The sequence below is a fragment of the Sinocyclocheilus grahami genome, unplaced genomic scaffold, assembly GCF_001515645.1.
Source record: "Sinocyclocheilus grahami isolate Dianchi unplaced genomic scaffold, SAMN03320097.WGS_v1.1 scaffold680.1, whole genome shotgun sequence".
NCBI classification, from domain to species: domain Eukaryota; kingdom Metazoa; phylum Chordata; class Actinopteri; order Cypriniformes; family Cyprinidae; genus Sinocyclocheilus; species Sinocyclocheilus grahami.
Window position 1 is genome coordinate 957,943 of NW_015505859.1, and position 21,998 is coordinate 979,940.

General features: G+C 36.3%; 2 protein-coding genes across 2 annotated transcripts; one reads left to right on the top strand and one right to left on the bottom strand.

Moving 5' to 3' along the window:
* Positions 1 to 8,944: 8,944 nt before the first annotated feature.
* Positions 8,945 to 13,086, top strand: LOC107559292 (dead end protein 1-like). The gene is made up of 4 exons (XM_016243058.1): positions 8,945 to 9,344; positions 9,534 to 9,639; positions 10,954 to 11,415; positions 11,961 to 13,086. Exons 1-4 carry the CDS (start codon positions 9,321 to 9,323, stop codon positions 12,497 to 12,499), a joined length of 1,131 nt encoding a protein of 376 aa, XP_016098544.1. The 5' UTR covers positions 8,945 to 9,320; the 3' UTR covers positions 12,500 to 13,086.
* Positions 13,087 to 13,758: 672 nt separating this feature from the next.
* LOC107559272 (histidine--tRNA ligase, cytoplasmic-like) lies at positions 13,759 to 19,987 on the bottom strand. The gene is made up of 10 exons (XM_016243023.1): positions 19,809 to 19,987; positions 17,770 to 17,859; positions 17,553 to 17,672; positions 17,371 to 17,466; positions 16,953 to 17,078; positions 16,687 to 16,806; positions 15,193 to 15,465; positions 14,261 to 14,377; positions 14,017 to 14,163; positions 13,759 to 13,814 (listed from the first exon to the last, which is right to left on the bottom strand). The coding sequence occupies exons 1-10, from the start codon at positions 19,896 to 19,898 to the stop codon at positions 13,761 to 13,763; spliced, it is 1,233 nt and encodes a 410-aa protein (XP_016098509.1). The 5' UTR covers positions 19,899 to 19,987; the 3' UTR covers positions 13,759 to 13,760.
* Positions 19,988 to 21,998: the final 2,011 nt, after the last annotated feature.

The window sequence follows — 21,998 nt, forward strand, 5'->3', positions numbered from 1 at the left end:
GAAGTAATTTGCGTTACTTATTTGAAAAAGTAACTCAGATATTCTCTTGTAAATTAAAAAGTAATGCGTTACTTTACTAGTTACTTGAAAAAAGTAATCTGATTACGTAACTCGCGTTACTTGTAATGCGTTACTACCTCCAACACTGATTATGACAATAATTTAATTGCCTACTGAACAATAAACATTGCTACTTTTAATTAGCCACACCAGGGCATTGCTGAGGTTTTTTGCGTGATTGCTAGTGTGCTTGCTTACTGGTGTGAGTCAAAAGAGCGTGTCAAAAGTTATTCAATGCATTGTCCATTTTATCCATTTTACTAAACATACATTTATGTTTTACCTTCCCTCAGTTCCACACTGTTTTACACTTTTCTTTCTTGAATTTTCTTCCCTCGATCAACACAAAGATCTTTCCATTCGTCTGTCCTTTCTCGCTCTCTCTTTCTCCTCCTCTCCACTCATCCCTCGCTTAGCTCATCATTGCTTTACGATAGCTGTGACCTTTTCAGTGGCACTCCACTATCAGACTCTTATCTCACTGCCAGTGTAGCCGAGCGGTCATTTATGAGGTCACTTCACAGAAGTGGACATTAGCGATAATGTACTTCCAGTGACTCAGGTGTCACACTAAAGCGGATGCAAGCGCGCGCATGGCATATAATCATCCAGCTCAGTGTACATGACAAGAGATGTGGACGTCGTAACAAATTAAAATGTCCGTAGGTGGAAGGAATATTTTGCTTGATGAGAGAAGAGAAAAAAAGACAATATATTTTCTTCAGAGTATTACAAACGCGCACATGCACACACAATTTCTCGATCCCACTCGGTTTGTAGGCTACGCTTGTTAGTTCCACTTGAAATGGCAAATGACAAACAATCAGAGGTAGTGAAGCAGTGGCTTACCAGCTCACAGAACCAGCCAAAACAAAACAAACAAGGCAATTACTGCAATTCACACTACACCAGTTCTCCATGTTAAACACACACACGCACACACAGATAAACACAAAGACCTTTGCAATTATAAACATTATTCTCGTCTCTCGCAATCAATTTTTGACATAAAACTAGCTACACATAGGCCTATACATAAACTCGAGCAGCGGGGATGTATATTAAAACGACTAAATCCACTGAATAAAATATTTTCTCATCTCCAAGGTTATGAAGAGAAGGTGGAGAAAATCTCCGAACTGATTTTTTTATACATCACTGGCTTTGCAGGGCTTTGATAACCTGAGGCCAAAAGAGGAAGTTAACAGATGTGTTTAGTTTACGGCCCATTTGAATGTCTCCCTCACAGATATAGAACAACTTTATGCCGCTGTGCTAGCTACGCAAATACACACAACATACAAAGTTGTGCTCATTAAGTAGTTTTAGCACTCATTCATTCATATTATTAATTGCAGGACAATATTTTCTCATCTCCAAGGTTATGAAGAGAAGGTGGAGAAAATCTCCGAACTGATTTTTTATACATCACTGGCTTTGCAGGGCTTTGATAACCTGAGGCCAAAAGAGGAAGTTAACAGATGTGTTTAGTTTACGGCCCGTTTGAATGTCTCCCTCACAGATATAGAACAACTTTATGCCGCTGTGCTAGCTACGCAAATACACACAACATACAAAGTTGTGCTCATTAAGTAGTTTTAGCACTCTTGCTGTAGTTCATGTAATTCATTCATATTATTAATTGCAGGACGCATTCAGCAATGTTTGAAGCCTTTTAGTGTTCACATGTTTAATACAAGACAAGTTTTTGTGTGTTTGTATCTCTCACACGCTGGTTTATAGACTTTTTTGACTGGCAGTAAAATATAGGCCTGCAAATGGATAAAATAGCATGACATGAACCGTCTAACAAGTCAACAGTTGGCAAGAGAGTTTTGTTTGTCATATACACTCTATGAGTCATTCTATGAACACAATCGGTCATTTGAAGTGCAGTAAACACACAAATATGCTGTTAGGTGCTTTGCTGGCCTAAATATATAAATATATTTTATTGTCATTTTGTCAGTAATGTTGTGTAATATTAAAAATTATATATAAATAATAATAATAATATATATATACACACACACACACACACATGTATGCACGTATTACAGAACTGTTTGGCTAGTTGTAAAATTATATTTAATACAATTTAAAAATAATAATAATAATAATAACCCACCAGAACATTACCAATATCAAATATGGATTGATTATCTCACTCACACTATATTAATAATATCTTTTTTTATTCCCGTGCCAAAGACAAATTTGAACGGAAATCTTTTTTTTTTATTAAAACAGAATTAGTTATCTGTGTCCACAAATTTTGATTCTCTCCCCATCACATCACTTATATATAACAATAAGGAGGCAAAGACATAACTGCAAGACATAACTGTTCAAAAGCTGTCAGGTTCTTTTCTCGTTAAAGATATTTATTTATTTATTTATTTGTTTGTTTGTTATTTATTTATTTATTTAGCCTGGCAGGTAAAGCATAACATATCCACCTTGTCAAATAAAATAAGCAGAAAATCTGTTTATTTAGTTATTTTAGCTATTTATAGAAAAGCCCTGTTGAATCTTAATGCTAATGAGAAAACCTCATAACCCAAACATTTTAGTTTAAAACATCGTGTCACGTTCAGAATTTTACTCTTTTTTATTTCAGCTTATGATGACAGTGCAATGTGTTAACATTTAAAGACATTCTTTTTCTGGTAGAAGTTTTAAAATCAGAAATATATTTGGAAAATGACGCATGTTCACCTTACAGTACATGGTGCTGTGTATTTTAGTGATCTAGGGGCAAATATGCAAAAGCACAGGGATTTATGAAGCAGATCAAATAAATGTGTTTAAATGTTTGTTAGTTATGCATGAAGTTGGTTGCGGTCTCCTGATTAAGAATCTGGATGGCTTGAGGGAAAATAGCTCCTCTTGACCCCTGCTGGCCCTGCAGCCACAGTAGAGCTTTATCTGACCTCAACAGTGTGGATGAAATCCTTAGTGATTTTTCTTGCAATATAATCTTGCTTAGATGCGGAGATGTCCTGCACGCAGGCCAGAACAATGGGAGCCTGTTTATTCATCTGTCAGGTAAAAACCACAAGTTCGATAACTTAAAGAATTAATTGCACACCTCTCCTTAACAAGCTGCATTTATGCAGAGATGTACATTCATGGACATTACTTGCATGTCATGTAACCATTAACCAACATCAGAGAACTGTGAACTAGTGTTATTTTAGTATAATTTTGATACTATTATAGTTTTATTAATATTTTGAATTAGTTTTTGTTCTTATATTTTCATTTTTGTTAAAGTTTTAGTTATTTTGTTGTGTGTTTTTGTCATTTTTATTAGGTATTGTTTTTAATGTCTATATAGTTTTTATTTTTTGATTAAATTTTTTTCCGTTAACTTTTTTTTATGGTTTTATAAACTTAACTATAAGAATCCTGCATTTGAGCATGTGAATGTGTTGTTAAATTATTGAAATATTAACTAAAACTCTTCAAGAAAATATTTTACACCTAAGGGGTTCAGCTTAAGAAAACATTTGGAAACTCTATATTAGTAAATGTAGAAGTTAACATCAACTAAGTTTAATAAATGCTTTAGAAGAATTTTGCATTGTTAGTTCATGTTAACTAATGCCAACAAATGGAACCTTATTGTAAAGTGTTGCCAAGTCCACTATCAGGGCCTTGTTGTTGCTGATGTTCACCTCTACATCCTGTAGATATGTTTTGTCTTGGCTGTCAGCATCAAACCCATCATAACAGTGTGAGAGAGAGTGAGATGGCAGAGAATAGGAGGAGGGTGGGGTGGAGGAAGAACAAACATGTCCCTTTGAGATAGACTCTAGTACTAATATTGACCAGCATGCTTCAGAAAACACAGACGCCCGACTCTGCAACAGTAATGAAAGCCCCACAAAAGGACCATCGACACGTTTGATCAACAACCTGAATTAGCAGCGTCTGTTCACCTTGATTGCTAGTGCTCATGTTTCACTTACACACACAAACACACACACATACACACTCACTCACCACTGCACATGCAATCAGCCAGCAAATAAGAGCATGTGGCACAAAAAACAACAACAACACAAAACACGTTTAATGTGCTCAGCAGGTACGAGTCCAACTATTAAAACACACAAACATCACAAAGCTAAAGTTGGTGAGTGCATAAATTAGAAATGTCATTTCAGACTTTATCAGAGGCTCCGGTTCGCCAAGTAATATTTTTCTGCCTGTATTTCTAATAGATTTGAGCTGTCATTCTTATTGATACTCCAACCAAAAATGAAACTTCTGTCATCATTTATGTCACCCATATGTTGTTCCAAACCTCTATGAGTTTCTTTCTTTAATGGAACATAAAAGAAGATATTTTGAAGAATGTTTGTAACCAAACAGGTTTTGTTTGCTATTGACTTTAACTATATGGATGCACTGTCAGAAAAAAAGGACCGGTATCTTTTCAAAAAGTACACTTTTGGACCTTTTATGTCCCTAAAGGATTCATATTAGTACCTTTAATAAAATGGAAGTCAATATCTTCTTCTATGTTCCACAGTAAATATAATGAAAAAATGATGACAGAATTTTCATTTTTGGGTGAACTCTCCCTTGAATGAGTTACACATTAAGGTTTAATGCTTAGCGGTTTGTTGAAACTTCTAACCTTAGGTATGAGCAATAATAATAATAATGACATCTGCCTTAGCAAACACTTTTAAGTATGTACGCAGTAGTTTGTGATGAGAGAATCAGGTTTTAGTGGAGCTGGAGGGAGGAACCTACAGAAACGTGAGTCACGTTTTTCCCAGGTTAAAACATCAGGGAGCCTGTTGTTCCTCTCTCTGAAACGGTTACTGTTTATATTTATTGTGGTGCTGATAGGCTTTTAAGAAATGATAGCTCTTCCTGAACTTAAGGTGGAAGCTGCTTTGTTATATCCTGAATGAATGAATAAATTAATGAATAAATAGCTAGTCAAAAGAACAAATTAAGTATGTGATCCCTGATAGCACACATACATCTCAGAGATGTCTATTTGATGTGCATCTGGAAGACATAGTTTTAGTGTTCGCTCATCTGCAATCTAACGTTTCCTGTCAGACATTAAATAGACATTTAGTGTCATAAGATGTTTATGATTTAAAATGTATGTAAATCTGACTTTTTAAAGATGTTCATCAGATGTGTGTACACGCTTTCAAGATGAAGTGCTCTTTAACAGACATCTTGCAGACGTACATGTACTATTGTAGGTTAGGGTATGAAATTATGAAATATGTTGAGATATGACATCTAAGTTTACTTACTTTTTTATTTTTTGAAAATAAATATACTAGTAAACTAGTATACTAGTAAAGTGCATGGACCGATATATCAGGCAAGGTTATTCATATTCAAACATTTTGAGATTATCAACTGATAACCATTACCGCCCTCTAGTGTCAGTTCAGATTATCCAACTTCAACCAACTCATCAATAAATAATGGACATTTTGTGTTATCAATATTTTTATAGAATTTTGAGCAAGTATTGTTTAGAATACGTTATTTTTTGCTAATATATATATATATTTATATGTGTGTGTGTGTGTGTGTGTGTGTGAAGTTACACTGAGACGGGGGGGGGGGGGATAAACGATTTTTTTAAGAGCTATTTTTGAGGGGGACACAGACAATACAGCTAAAATTGTACTTGTAAGGATATAAATGCACAGAGGAAAGCCTTACTACTTTTAGTGTAGTAGGGAGACCGTGCCAAATTAGACAACGTCAAGCTGTTGTGGTCGTGTCCTCTGTAGACATTACTATCCGTCAGTGTTGCCAAGTCCGCGGTTTTCAAGTGGAATTGGGCTACTTTATCACTGTTGCCGCGGGTTGTTTTTCATGTCCGCGGGTTGAAGCGACCCCAATAACGTGTATTTTAACCCCCGGAATGCGATTTTTACCGGGGGACCCCTCGAAACGCGGTTAGTCTGGGCTAGTTTTGAGTACCAAAGGGTGTGGGTTTATTATGAAAACCGTCAAGCAGGTTATGTTATTATTGCTAATGCGGGCTCATCTAAAAATACATTGGCATCATCTGTATTAAAGAAAAAATAATCACTTCATCCGATGTTTAAGTGAATAAAATAGCCTTGACAGCCTTACTTACTGGAGTTTCACAACTATTGACTTCACCGGACTTGTGTGTGTGTGTGTGTGTGTGTGTGTGTAGGTGTGTGTGTGTAGTTGATGTAAAAGAGGAAAGCAGGCATTTGGACCATAGCACTATGAGGCAAGGGAGGGGGAGCCTCAAAATGTTTCTAAACTTAAAATGCATTTTTGCCCCGTTTGTGTTGTTTTACTACTTATAAAATTATTTAAAGTACAAACCATTGTTACAATACACAGTGTGGTTTTTAATCATTTTTAGGGGGGACAAACCTCAGATGGATTTCCGCCTATGTGTGTGTGTGTGTGTGTGTGTGTGTGTACATACACAAACATAAACATATATACACAGTATATAGTAAAAAAATAATAAAAAAGTCATACATTGGCACAAGTATTCACAATTGTCAAGAAAACTAATTTCACACATTTAAACAGAAGCGTGTATATAGAACCCTATATCAGATCAAGCACTACTCCTAAATGCCAAAAGAAGATTAAAGTTCACTGAGACACCCTGAAAGTTAGTATGAGTGTGTTTACAGGGTGAGTGACAGGACTGAGGATATGAGTTTTGACATTGGACAGATTGCGTGTCCCTCTGTGAGCCCCGGGGTGGCGGAGAGGCTGAGATCAGCCTCTTCGTGAGGTGGGGCGGCTGGGGTATGAGAGCACGGCATGTGTGTGCATTTCAGGACAGGCTCACAGATGTGCGTGACAACCCCACGGCAACGGAACTGCTGTCGCTACGCAGCACACATTGCATAGCAACCAGATAACATCAGTCAGATAGGCCCGATTTCAATGTTTAGATGTAAAAGGTTATAAATTAATTAGCCAGAGGCAGAGACAAGGCTCTGGATAAACAAGAAAACAGTAATATCAGAATACAGCTTCATTATGCTTGCCATAAAACTGGTTATTTTTTATCACCTTCAAACAGCATCAAACCAATAAAACCTGTGAATTACAGGTGACCTAACTAACAGGTTACAATTTCCGCAAGTCTAATTTGTAAAAATGATATGCACATAATCAATTAAGTGTTTAATATTATTATCATTGTGACTGCAGTACATGTGACAGTGTCAGGCAGCTTTATGACCTTCGCTATATTAGGAGGTGTTGATGTGTTCATTTCCATGCAAACAAACTGTAATTGCACTACGGTAAAAAGACATATGAGCACATCTCACAGCCCAGAAAATGGAATGATGCAAAGGATCTTGCAGGAAGGAATGAGAAAAACATATGGCAGCTGTCTATTCTGTCTGTTTTTCTTTTCAGAGAATTAAAAGGCTATGAGGCAACAGAGGGATTTTCTCCTGCTAAAAAGTCAGAGCTGCAGGCCACACTGAGAACTAAGCCAGGTTCTGCCTTTCATCTGGCACAGCATCATTTTATACTGACAAACTGTGTACCTGCACTCATGCATTCGCTAAGCTGGTGTTAATTCAAAAGTCGCTGCATAAAATACTGTCTTTGATCATTCTCATGTCATTTGTGCCCCAGACCTACATTCTATTGTAACTTGGCCAGAGCTGTATGACACACTAAACTCTTTAATTTAACCTGCCCACATAAAAAAAATGGATGGTGTTTATCTGAATTAGGCCTATGCATATTCAAAAACAAGGTGTCTTGGTTACATACATTTTTGTTTAAAACATCATGAAGGATCTCAAGTCTTTTTTAGTAAATAATTTTTAAAAAATCAAATTTTAACAAGCATGGCCTTTGAAGCAGAGTTACCAACAGAGTTATCTTGAGATTATTTATTCACACTTGACAGCTTAAAATGAAGTGTGAAAAAACTATGTTTGGAATGGAACTCTTGCATGCACACTCTGCATTGTACACCGTTGCATACTATATTAAAAAAACCCCGCAATGATGCTTTTTTTTTTAAATATGCAACATTTTTGTTAAATGAACTCATCAATGTGTATGTTTATTCAGTGAGCGTCCAGGTATCATAAACAAAAACAACAAAAAAAGGTTAATTATCTGTTATCTGTTATTATGAAGAAATAAATGCAGTTATATTGCATTTTAATTCAATTTTCTCTCAAATTTAATTACAAATTAATATATAATCAAATAATATAAATATTATATATTAATATATATATATAATATAATATAATTAATATACAAAGCTACCTTAAAATGAAGTGTAAAAAAAATGTGTTTGGAATAGAAACGCTTGCATACTGTGCAGTGTAGACATGCCTACGACATGCCTGTCGTAGTAACATGCCTGGGGGAAGTCTGTGTGTGTGTGTGTACGCACTTTGGATGGTTAAATGCAGAGCACTAATTCCAAGTATGGGTCACCATACTTGGCCACATGTCACGTCACTTTCTTTACCGTATTTACCTGTTTCAAATCATCATATGTTTAATTCAGAGAGTGGCATACATCATAAACCAAAAGAGTAAATTGTCTTGTAAATATGTACCGTTATATTGAATTTTAATCGAATTGTCTGTAATGTATATATATAATTTACAATATAATAAAAAATAAAAGCAAGGAAACATTATTTTAATTATAAACATGGCAAGAAAAAGATAAATGAAACTATATAAACAAATGGAACGAACAACAAAACACAAATCTTGAAAAAAACATCCAATGCTGTTTTTGTCAGTACAGTTTTATGGTGCACGGGTGATGACCTGTGAAAACTCAGCCCAGCAGGTCTGTTGTGCATATAACAACTAAACGAAATGAAACATGTTTTTAAACAGTAACAATAATGTTGCCAAGGATGATGAATGACGTTCGCTCAAAATATCACAAAGCTGCCACCTGCTGGTGAAGAGCGGGACGTCTCTAATTATTGTTCCCCCAATTAAACCAGTTTTAAAAAGTTACATAACAGATCCATTCATGCAAACACGAATAATGATCAATTTAACAGCTGTCTATAAAATCTTAATTGTGTGAGTCTCAGCATCATCTATGTTCAGGACTGAATTTTGAGCGCGCTACGCAGAAGCCGCCCACTTTCCTCAAGCGTGTCCAATAGTGTCTCTAGAGAGTCATGAGGTTTATTTTAATGACCTTTGCTTGACTTTTCCACCAATTTACAGGTGTGCCATCACAGGTGGACAGCGACATGGAGGGACAGCAGCTACAGCAGGTGAGCGAGTTTATTTACAGTTAATACTTACAAACAACATACTTGTTGTGCCAAAACTTTGCGCAGTAAGAATTTTGACGCAAGATGAGTTTATTCCCGTGTCATCACAGTTTGACGTTTGAGAGCACTTCAGCTCATCGATATAACATGGCAAGCATTACCTCACCTCTCTGATTTGATTGCTGGCAGGTTTTGAACCCGCAGAGACTGAAGTCACTGCAAGAATGGCTGCAGAAAAACTCAATCACTTTAACACAGGTCAATGGGCAGAGGAAATATGGTGGTCCTCCTCCGGGTAAGAACTGAACTGAGATCAGCCCTTTGCAATTCAAACACGACCTGTGGCATTTCAAGCTCACTTATGTCTCATAGCATGAGACTGAAGTATGATGTAGTTATAAATGGCCTCACATTTTCCTTCATAGCATTAAGTAGAGCAGAAACAGGTTGTTTATATGCTCCGTTAGAGGTTTAAGAACGAATCTTCATCATTTTGGGTTCAAAACAGCTTGTCATGTGGGACTGATACATTGGAGTTATCTTATTAAAGTCTGAACCATGCCTCTTTTGTGCTTTGCCTTCACCTCCCATTAAAGCATGGACACCTGGAGCTCAATTAGGCTGCAAGTCCTCATTGCTGCTCAATTATTGCCGATTGGATGGTTTTAGATTATTGCTTGATGAAAATGATTGGTTCAAGATCACTTTTAAAGTAAAATTGGTAGATTATTGAATTAAAATTCTAATGTGTTGATCACTTTAGATGTATATAACTTGAATAAATTAGACACCAAGTGTAATATCTGTGTTTTAGTTGTCAAACTTTTAACTACAGTAATATTATTCATATTGGGGTTAACTGTAAAATGCCTTTTATGTTTTATATGTATCAAAGATCATGAGTGCATAGATGGTAACTCCTTTTGTAGTTTTTGCTCAATTAGTACATCTAATTTACAGCTTTGATCTGAGTCTCTGATCAGTGTTTATTATGTGATGTTTTCATCAGTTTTTCAGAGTATAATTACACTTTTAAAGGATCATTATCCTGAGGAATTGCATTTGCCTTGATCTTGATATCTAAAAGAGCTTAAAGTGCTATGAAATAAATCTCAAAATATATGTTTTATAAAGTCAGATCTTGACAGTTTGAGCATTTTAGTGTCTGTGATGGTCATAATTTATTAAGAGATGTTTTTATCACAATTTGACCACTAGTCGACATGAATTCATGAAGCTTTGAAGTTACAGCTAACCAGGTTTTATTTATTTATTTGTTTTTATTTTTAAAGCACTTTCAAAAAGTGTATTTTGGCAAAAGTGTGTGTGTGTGTGTGTGTGTATATATATATATATATATATATATATATATATATATACACTGTATGTGTGTATAAATGAAGCATAACTTCAAGTCTAAGTATTGTTGCGTATGTGTGTGTGTGTGTGTATATATATATATGTATGTGTATGTAAATCTCTCTCATACTATTATCAAATTTGTTTCAACATGAAGTATTTTTGAAATCTAATCCCAGTCACTTTTGTTTTTGATCACACATTAATGAACACTCCTTTTGACTTCGGTTTCTTTTTTTTCTTTCTCCAGTCTGGCAAGGTCCTGCTCCCGGCCCGGGCTGTGAGGTTTTCATCAGTCAGATACCACGTGACATCTATGAGGACCGCCTGATCCCTCTTTTCCAGAGCATTGGCACTATTTACGAGTTTCGTCTCATGATGAACTTCAGCGGGCAGAACCGAGGCTTCGCCTATGCAAAGTACGGTGACCCGGTCACCGCGTCTGCTGCCGTCATGACCCTGCATCACTATCGTCTGCCGGAGGGGGGCTGCCTGACGGTGCGCAAGAGCACGGAGAAGCGGCAGCTGCGTCTGGGGGATCTTCCAAATAGCACAAATCAGGGGGAGTTGCTGACGGTGCTGCGAATGCTCTCTGATGGGGTGGAGGATGTCCTGCTGAAGATGGTCGGGCCCAAAGGGAGAGAGGTTGTGGCTCTTGTGAACTACTCCTCCCACTATGCCGCATCCATGGCCAAGAAAGTGCTCGTGCAAGGTATCTATCTATCTGTTTCTTTTTTCTGCACATTAAACTGAAGTAAGAGAAAGTATTGTAAAATGCAACAAATTGTCACCGTTAATTAAGAACATTGATCTTTTAAGCTGTTTGTTTTTTTTTTCTTGTCTTTTTTTAATTTTATTTTAGCTTTTAGGAAGCGGTACGGCATTTCAATTACTGTGAAATGGATGTCGTTCTCCAAGTCCAAGCATGTCGCAGAGAATGGACAAGACGACGACTGCTTTACTCCACCTGCTCTGAATCCCCTCCCCAAACCCTCCATGATGTCCTGCTGAAGATGGTCGGGCCCAAAGGGAGAGAGGTTGTGGCTCTTGTGAACTACTCCTCCCACTATGCCGCATCCATGGCCAAGAAAGTGCTCGTGCAAGGTATCTATCTATCTGTTTCTTTTTTCTGCACATTAAACTGAAGTAAGAGAAAGTATTGTAAAATGCAACAAATTATGTCACCGTTAATTAAGAACATTGATCTTTTAAGCTGTTTGTTTTTTTTTTTCTTGTCTTTTTTTTATTTTATTTTAGCTTTTAGGAAGCGGTACGGCATTTCAATTACTGTGAAATGGATGTCGTTCTCCAAGTCCAAGCATGTCGCAGAGAATGGACAAGATGACGACTGCTTTACTCCACCTGCTCTGAATCCCCTCCCCAAACCCTCCATCACCCCTCCCCACCTGCACCCTCAGCCCTTGCTTCATGATGTCCCATCCCATCCCCTTATCCAGCCCTTCTTCCGGGCCGTGGGGGGTCCGGCCGGCCTGAGAGATGAGATGATGCCTCAAGCACCCGTGAACCACGATGCCGTGTCTCAGCTGCAGTGGATATGCGAGCTGTACAGACTTGGCACTCCACAGTATGAAGTCCGTTTCCATCGCACCAGCTCCGACGGCTTCCTCTGCTTCATCTTCAAAATTTTGATCCCAGGCCTTCTTTTTCCCCTGTGCGGGTTTATCCGGATCCTTCCAGGCACCAGCATTCAAGCCATGAAGGCGGAAGTTTATCGAGCCGCCGCTGAGCAGGCGATCCAAACCATGTGTAAAGTCTCAAATTTGCGACCTTTCTAAAAATTGAGCTGCTGTTGTTAATGTAATGTGAAGTTATCAGTTTTACGTTCAGTATTACGGTTTGAAGGCATGTACTCTTCCAGTTTCAGATGAGTAAGTGGAAATGAATGATTAAACAAGTATTTAGTTTAATGTTAAAGGGAAAAAAAGCCAATCTAGGCAGTGAATTTCTTTTAATTTTACAAGCTCTTTAATTCAGTGGTATGAAGGAGTTTTGAAGTATTATGTTCTCGTTGGTATAATGTTTTATAATATTTTAACTATGTAATATTAATCATTTATTTTAGTCAGCCTCATCACATTTGGATGACTGCCTGTTTTCACGACTTATTTTGAGTGTTTTTCCACTGTATTTTACTTTTCACGATTTATTTTGAGTGTTTGTCACGTTTGTTGACTTTGCATGGTGTGCTCGTTTCCTTGTTTGATGGGTTGTACTGATTATAAATGACTTTTGTACAGTAAATAAGTTCTCGTGTATGCTATTGTTCAAATCCCTAATTATTACTTGGATAAGAAGTTGCGGTAATTTAAAACGCCCTAACACAAGTAATAAACTTTGATGCAGAAAATTGCTACAGATATGAATGGTACCTCAAGCCACATGGGTTAAGGAGCGATATCATCTTCATCAGTCATCTTTGAAAAATTGTATTTTTATATATCAATATGATTATAAAATAATCACTACTTATTTTTATGAAAACTGATTAATCTGTATGAAATTGAATACTGTAAAGCAAAAAATATAAGTTACAGCAGTAAAATGTAAATATTCTTATTTATGGCCATCTTAAATATTAAAATATTAATGTAAATTTTTAATACTGTAAAATTACAATACTTATAGCTGTCTCAAAATAATTACCATTGTAAAATTGCAATACTAATGTCTAAGAAATATTAGTCAATTTTCCCTATAAAATAAACTATTTAAAAATAATTTTATTTAACAGACAATTACAATACTAATATTTATAGCGGTCTTAAAGAAAGTCACATAGAATGTTGAGAAAACGTAAAAGTAATCTTGCATGTGGCATTAAAACAGATATGACTGACACATTAAGACAAGACTAAATATCTTAGTTACTCATTTATTAATAGATCTGACGTAATCCAAGCACATTTTAAAAGGGCAGGCAATGAGTTGAATATGTTTGCTCAATGTACATGTTTGACAACTGGCACACAATTGTAACTGGCGTTTGGTAAGTGGGTCCACTGTCCTCCTCTGTCTATATGGTGACTGTTTTTAAGACTACAAGGTCCGTTTCTTGATCTCATCCACCAGATCCGCTCTGGGCACATCAACCTACAGGAAACCAGACAAAATTTTTTTTTTTTTAATCCGACTCCAAAAGATAGAGGTATAAACATGTAAAACTATTTATTTTCAAGATGAATATACATGCAAAACAAGATTGTGACACAAATGTAGCCTGTTTAATGCATAAAACTGTTTTATACTCAGTTAAAATATTTTGTGAATGGCATGACGTTGTAAACGTTTTTACCTCTTCTCGGCTTACTACGTTGCGCAGTTTGACAACTCCGTCTTTGAGTTCTTGTTCTCCTAAAATGGCCACCAGTGGAATCCCAGTTTCCTCACAGTGCTGCAGTTGGCTCAACAGCTTTGGGTTTTTCTTATATAAAACTTCAGCCTACAGCACATAACACATAGTTCAGAGTCAGAGATCCACAATCCAACTCCAAATTCATTTTGTTTTTTCTTGATACGATATTCAAGCAAATACAAACCTTGATTCCCTCATTCCAAAGCGCATTGGTCAGTTTGAGTCGCTCTTCTAGAAGGTTCTTCTGCGCTGAAGCCACCAGCACTTGAGTTTCAGTGGTGCGCACCTTCTCTGAAGATGCCTGGAGGAGATGGGATCATTCCATATTTGTATTTAAATACCTTTCATATTAAAATACAGTGCCACCATTCTAAAAATTTACTTAATTACAAAATTAAATGTAAATGCATTTAAAATGCATTCAAAAATTAACTCCTTCTCAAGCACCCCATTTTGGCATGGGAACATAAATGGCATACCCCAAAAAAAAGGTTGCTGCTCATGAGTCTTTCTGACTAGATACATAACCAACTTATAGTTACAAAGCTGACACTTGAAAGTTTACCGTTCGAGACACAGAATTACTCAGACTGTTATGAATATGGAGATATATAAGCTAAAACATAAACACAAAAATAAGAATATGTGGCTGTGGTAAATGATTTTAGAAACACAATGAAGCTGAAGCCACAAATCTGCTCATGCTTCATTTCAAATTTGAGGACGTTATCTCTAAAACTGCATTTTATGAAACATTTTCTAAGACTATGTCGTGTGTCATTAGAGAAGGCTAATAAAATAATTTATTGTAAGCGCCCCTGCATGCTATTGTCTGATGTCTGGCCCCGCAAACTGCCCCATTCATGTTTCTATTGTTCTCACTCCAAGAAACTTTCACATCTCTGCCAGGTATGAGACGTAATCCTCATTTTTCTTTATTCAGCCATAATTAGCCTAATTCATTAATTAAATATTTAAAACAAAACATTAATATTCACTGTTTTTTTCATATTATATTTAAATGTAAAACAATATTGTATAACGCAAGCTTCCCAAACACTATTATACAGACTATCATTATACACCCCTAAACCTACCCCTCTTTCTCTTACTCACCTCGGCCTTCTGCTCCATGATGGAAAAGATTCTCTCAATCCCAATGCTGACACCCACACAGGGCACTTTCCTGCCCTTGGGGTCAAACATGCCCACCAGACCATCGTATCGCCCTCCGCCGGCCACACTGCCAACGCTTACACCAGCTTCATCTGCCCCGTTCTGCTCTGCAGGTGTGGACACCAGTGCTGGGATGGTCTGGGAGAGAATCGCTTCATAAATCACACCAGTGTAGTAGTCCAGTCCTCGAGCCAGACTCAAATCAAACACCACCTAGAGAGAGAGAAAAATAAAAAAATTAATGAGGGCAAACGAAATGAACAAGATCGCTGATGCAGAGTGTGAATGGGTGTGAAAAATGAAATAATGAACATGAAATTATAACTGCATTTACTGAAATGAAACACCCTTGTAATAAATTTTATAGGGTGTGTATTTCTTATCTAATGGGTCATAAAATGTAAGGAAGATGCATGAGGAACATAAAAAAATAATCAGGTGTGAAGTGATACAGCATCAGCAAGTTAATTTAGAGTTTTTGTTCTAACTAGCTGGATTTAAGTCAGTTTGGTTACAAGTTGTCACATCAAGCTGCGTAGCTCCACCCACAGTGAAATCTCATTGGTCCAAAATACTGCTCTACATTACACAATTGACTATGCTCTGATTGGCTGAAAATCTGTTTCAAATATCATCAAATAATCTTCATTTGTGTGTGTGTGTGTTTTTTTAGAAAACACTAATACAATATAATGCCCATACTATGCAAGTAAGAAAAGATAAATGCATTTATTTTGATTGATAAATATTCAATTAGATAAGACTGCAGAGTAGAAGAATTTTCACTACAACCTTTTGTTCAGTATTAAGATGAATCTTTGCAAATCGCCTTTCCTAATATGTGCTAGTTAGCAAGTTCCGCGGCTGAAGTTTACAGTCTGCTCATCACCACACGGAAAAGAGGGGCGGGATCAGCAGAGCTTATTAGCATTTAAAGCAACACAGACTAGAACGGCATGCTGAAAACAGACCTGATTTTGACGGTATAAAGGGTGTTTTTTACACTATCATTGAGAAATTTGAACCAAAGTATGTCATAGGCTTTTCATTAAGACCCTAAAGAATCATATCAACTTGTGGAAAATGGGCATCCGATGAACCCTTTAAATTACGACCATAATATTTTCTAACTAGAAATGACATCAAAAGTGGACAAAGTTGGTCAAAAATGTACATTTGCACACAAACGTCATCTTTTAGATGCCATCTCTACTTTCTAGCTCAACAGTCACAGAATGGAATGGAGAGGATAGTGGGATATCTTACGCAGTGATGGATACATCTACGCTGCCTTCAAAAATCAATCAGATGAAGGCATCACAGCAGACAGGATGTGACACAATCATTGGATTATGACGTGCCTTGTTACCTTCCAGCCTCAGCATGCTTCAGCTTTCAGATGCAGCCCACAACACTGAAAATTTCTCATGTTGACCAGCAACCAACCTTAATACGAAAATCTCCAAGATCTAATTCGTTCAGGATCTCGTAGACAATTTTCAGACACTCGGCATCAGGGATCATGGCATCGTACTGACCTGCAATATCGAAATCCTGCAGCCACAAGAACAAGGTTTAGATTCAAATTTAGATAAATAAAAATTAATAATAACAATGACATGTCTATTACTACAATTACTAGTAGTAATAATAATAATAGCTAATTTTACTGGGGTCATTTTACTTTTAGAGGTACTTACACACTGGTAGAACTCCCTGTAACGGCCTCGGGTCATGGCTGGGTTGTCTCTGCGGTACACTTTAGCAATGTGGTAGCGCTTAATGTTGGTGATTTTATTCATTGCGAGATAGCGAGCAAATGGGACCTGAGGAGAGAAGAGTCAAGGAGCCAAATGCAACAGGACTGTTGAGTCTTCAAAAAAATGTTATGCAATTATGGTGAGATGTACATGTGCATTTGGCTATACGTTAGTGATTTTAGGCACAACCCAAAATGGCTTTTACAGCAATAATAAATACCCACCAATCTCCAATAAATGTAATTTTATGAATTGATTCATTAAAAAATAATTAATTAATATAAACACATTTTTAAAACAGCTATGTGTCTGCAAAATGATTCAATATAAGATCAATAAAAGCATGTCTGATGGATACAGTGAGGTCATATCTCAGAGACAGAAGTTCTCCTCCCTGGTCCTTCAGATCGTAGATGAGCTTGGAGTCTTCGCCGTACTTCCCTGTCAATGTTTCCTACAGAAACGCAAACAAACAGGGTCATTACAGTGAATTAATGCAAGTATGTGATGCACAAACTAATGTGTAACAGCTCAAGAGACCTTCAGCTCAAAGACAGGGGTATCGATGGTTTCAGCACCGTGGCGTTTAAAGCAGCTAATGATGATGTTGAAAACCTTTTCTCTGATAGCCATCTGCTTGGGGTTATAGTCCCTGGTCCCCTATAGAGAGGAAATGAGAGATATAATACAGTAGCTCACTGCAAAATGGCTCACTTCAAACAAACCTGTGCATCTAAAATGTCAGTTTTTGTTATACCTTGGCTGTTTTGAGAACAAACACATGTTTTCCCTCATCTCCTCCCAGCTGAGCTTTGAGCTGCAGCAGTTTGGCCACTTCTTCATCAATCTAAAAACAAACAGTAGAAACAGATTTTATCTTCAGCACACTGAAAATGCAGAAAATGCTTTAGGGTGAATCATGAAATTGTCAAGAAAATTTCTAGACCATATTTTACCCCAAAATTAAAAAGGACCCCATTTTGCAGATTTATTTTTCCCCTGTTCTATTTTTTTCCCCTGAAAATGTAATATTTTTACACCAATTCTCATTCTTGTCATTCAAAACACCTCAATACATTATGTTTGTATTTGCTGTTTTGAATTACAATTAAATGCTGATTTTTTTTTTATTATTTTGTACAAATAAGAATTTTCACTTCTGTCTGCATTAAGGAAATTAAAATTATGGGGGGGGTGAAAAAAAAAGTTTTCAAGTGACCTGTTATTTTCTCAGCCTTTTATTACAATTTAATAACTGTTTTCTATTTTGATATATTTGTAAAATGTAATTTCTTCCTGTGATGCAAAGCTGAATTTACAGCAACCATCACTTCAGTGTCACATGATCCTTCAGAAATCTTTCTAATATGCTGATTTCCTGCTCAATAATTTTTCTTATTGTTGAAACTTGATGTTTAAGAAATTTGTCTTACTATTATCAATGCTGTCAACAGTTGTGCTGCTTAATATTTAAAAAAAAAAAACATTATACAACTTTTCAGCATTATTTGATTAACAGAAAGTTCAAAAGAACAACTTTATTTGAAAAAGAAATAATTTGTAAAATTATGTATTTACTGCTACTTTTAAGCAAATTAATACATCCTTTTTGAATAAAAGTATTAAAAAAATGTTATTACTAACCCCAAACAGCACTGTATAAATAGTAAGAATGACATATATTTTCCTTTACTTTGAAGTGAAATGTGACCTGCTATTTTCTCACCCTTTTAGTACATTTATTTTTGTTCTTCAATAAGTTCTGTATGGTTTTGAATGGGGAAACAGGAGGTGAGCAGACAACAGGCACCATGTAAAGCTAAAAGACATAAGATAAGCAGTGACTGAAATGAAAAGGTACCTGTGATAAAGTCATTCCAGAAGAGAAGCGCAGAGATGACAGGTTCACAGCAGACCGACGGCACATGAGTCCAGCACACAGCCGCGTGGAGACCAGCCCCAGAGCATTCATTATGCACGGTCCAAACACACACACCAAAATCACAGTCCCATACAGTTCAAAAGCAGGTGAACCATCCGATCCCACAAGCAGCAAGGATAATCCAGGTGTGCAGTGGTATCCGTATCAACAAGCAGGAAGAACAGGAGAAAAGTGGTGAGCAACCCTGTCACTAGGTGCCCATAAGAGAGGCATCACAGCAACAAGGAAGCAAAACATGAGAGGAGGCCATCAAAATCAACCAGCATCCCTAAACGGAGTTAGAATCACGCCACACTTCTTAGATGAACACATGCTCTTTTTACCACCCCATGAAATATAAAGCCCTCACATATTCATCTCATACACTTGTCATGGGTCTTGTTTCATATTTTTATTTGTCATATTTTGTAGATGTGTGTTACAGACATACTTCAGTGCAATGATGAGTCTCATTTTCAATTCACTGATCACGTGATTTATCACTGGACACTCAATAGCTTCACATTTTCATTCTACAGCAATCACTATAACTGAATGCATTTCATAACATCCACTGGTCAGTACAGATTTATTTACCCATCCACATACAGTAATGATGTCCACCATGACTGACAGATTGCATCAGCTGGCTAACAGCTAGCATCATGCCGCATGTCTAATATAGAATAACATTCATTAAATAACAGATAATGGCATTGGAGTCCATTAAAACTACTAAAAGAGATCATAACCTGTCATGCAGACGATAAGTAAATATGTATGATCTCCCGTTTTCTTATTTAAAAACTGGCAGCCATTGATCTCACCGTGTGTTCCGTCATTAAGCTTTGAAACGCATCAGATCTCATACCAACCTGTTCTTTGCTCGCTTTCTCTGATTTCAGTTTCCTGACGACCTCTCCTTGTGTTTTAATCGCCTCCTGTAGCTGTGCTTTATCGGCCATGGTGCCCCAGAGAGCCGATGATGAACCTGGGGCTTCGACTGAACTGCAGCTGCTGCGGGCGCACACGTTAGACGTCACTGCGCTTGCTCAGATGAACGCTAGGGGCGCTAAGAAATCATGTTGTTGTTGTTGTTAGTTCGTTTTATGGCCCCATAACCCTTCTTAATAATGATTATAAGATTTTAACTCATATTTATGCTAACAGAGATCTCATACTAACCTGTTCTTTACTCGTTTTCTCTGATTTCAGTTTCCTGACGACCTCTCCTTGTGTTTTAATCGCCTCCTGTAGCTGTGCTTTATCGGCCATGGTGCCCCAGAGAGCCGATGATGAACCTGGGGCTTCGACTGAACTGCAGCTGCTGCGGGCGCACACGTTAGACGTCACTGCGCTTGCTCAGATGAACGCTAGGGGCGCTAAGAAATCATGTTGTTGTTGTTGTTGTTGTTAGTTCGTTTTATGGCCCCATAACCCTTCTAAATAATGATTATAAGATTTTAACTCATATTTATGCTAACAGATTAAAAACCGGAGTTTCACAGATTATTTCAGAGACACAGTCAGGTTTTTTGAAAGGCCGCTCAATTCATAATAATATACGACTTGTGCTTGATTTACTGGATTATAATTATTTAATTGAAGATGGTTTCATTTTATTTCTAGACTTTTGTAAAGCTTTTGACACTATCGAACACAAATTTATGTTTCGTACCTTAGAATTATTTGGTTTTGGAGAAAATTGTATTAATCTAGTTAAATTAATTTATAAAGACACAAATAGCACAGTTATATTACCACATGGTATATCTCCAAGATTCTCAATTGACAAAGGAATCAAACAAGGTTGCCCCATCTCTCCCCTGCTCTTTACTGCTGCTGCAGAAATGCTCTCCATTCTTACAAAGAATTCAAATTTTGAAAAATTGACAGTATTTGGCAAACAGTTAGACATCAGCCAATTGGCAGATGACACAGCCGTATTCATGAAAAACATTGAGAAAAGGAATGTTGGTCAAAGAATATGAAGAAGGAGGACTAAAAGTCCTTGACATTGAATGTATTAATGGTACAATTAAAACAAATTGGCTAAAATCCTTTTTGAAAAATGAAAATAGTTTTTGGTTTCATATCCCCAGCCAAATATTTATGAAATTAGGAGGTATCCATTTTTTCCTTAGATGTGATTATGACCTTAAAAAACTCCCTGTTAAGTTATCAGTGTTTCATCAACAGGTTTTACTTTATTGGAAAATGATCTATAAGCATAATTTTAGTCCCCATAATGTCCCTTTATGGAACTGTAGATATGTTGTATTTAGGAACAAATCCTTATTCTACAAAAACTGGTGGGAGAAAGGAATATGGTCTGTCATGCAAATCTTGGATAATACCAGAGTAATGTCTTTTGAAACTTTTAGCTTCAAATTTAATTTATTTGACAGAAAACAATATGATAACATCATCAACGCTATCCCACAATCTATAATTCAGATGTCTTGTAATTTATCTCAAAATAATGTAACACCTTGTCTTCCTCAGCTTTTGGTGAATGGAGTTTCTATTACTAACATAAATTTATCCAATACTGTAATCCAGAATAATTTTGTTAGTGAGCTATATGATGATAATGAGCCTTTGAAGGATTTTTTTTTTCAATAAAGATGATAAAAATATATTATTATTGTTGTTGTTCTTGTTGTTGTTCTTGTTTAAAAATAAAAAAAGAAAATGAAAAAGAAATGGTAGTAGTGCTCCAGTTTCATGCATATTTATAATACATACATACATAAAGTTTATATTTATTCTATATATCTTTGTAATTTATACCAAAACTGTTTTTTTCTCAATAAAGAGGGTTCAAATAGATTATTGTTTATTATTGTTGTTGTTGTTGTTATGTAATTAGTAGTACTAGTACATAAAAATAAATAAAAAATAAAGAATAAAATGGCAGTGTATTGGTACTGTACTGTAATGCTATAGTATAGTGGCTGCTTTTTTGGATTTGTGATAAGAAATCAATATCTATCAATGAATTTGTAGATATGACAATAACTATTTCAACAGCTCTACATTACTGCATTTTAACTCTTTAATAC

Bases quoted from the DNA above. Each gene is read 5' to 3' on its own strand.
- LOC107559292 (XM_016243058.1), top strand. From the start codon at position 9,321: ATGGAGGGACAGCAGCTACAGCAG. The intron at 9,640-10,953 runs GTAAGAACTGAA...TTCTTTCTCCAG, and splicing joins ATATGGTGGTCCTCCTCCGG to TCTGGCAAGGTCCTGCTCCC. The intron at 11,416-11,960 runs GTATCTATCTAT...ATTTTATTTTAG, and splicing joins CAAGAAAGTGCTCGTGCAAG to CTTTTAGGAAGCGGTACGGC.
- LOC107559272 (XM_016243023.1), bottom strand. From the start codon at position 19,898: ATGGCCGATAAAGCACAGCTACAGGAGGCGATTAAAACACAAGGAGAG. The intron at 17,467-17,552 runs GTCTCTTGAGCT...GCGTTTCTGTAG, and splicing joins CCCCTGTCTTTGAGCTGAAG to GAAACATTGACAGGGAAGTA. The intron at 14,164-14,260 runs GTTTGTATTTGC...TATGTGCTGTAG, and splicing joins TTTGGAATGAGGGAATCAAG to GCTGAAGTTTTATATAAGAA.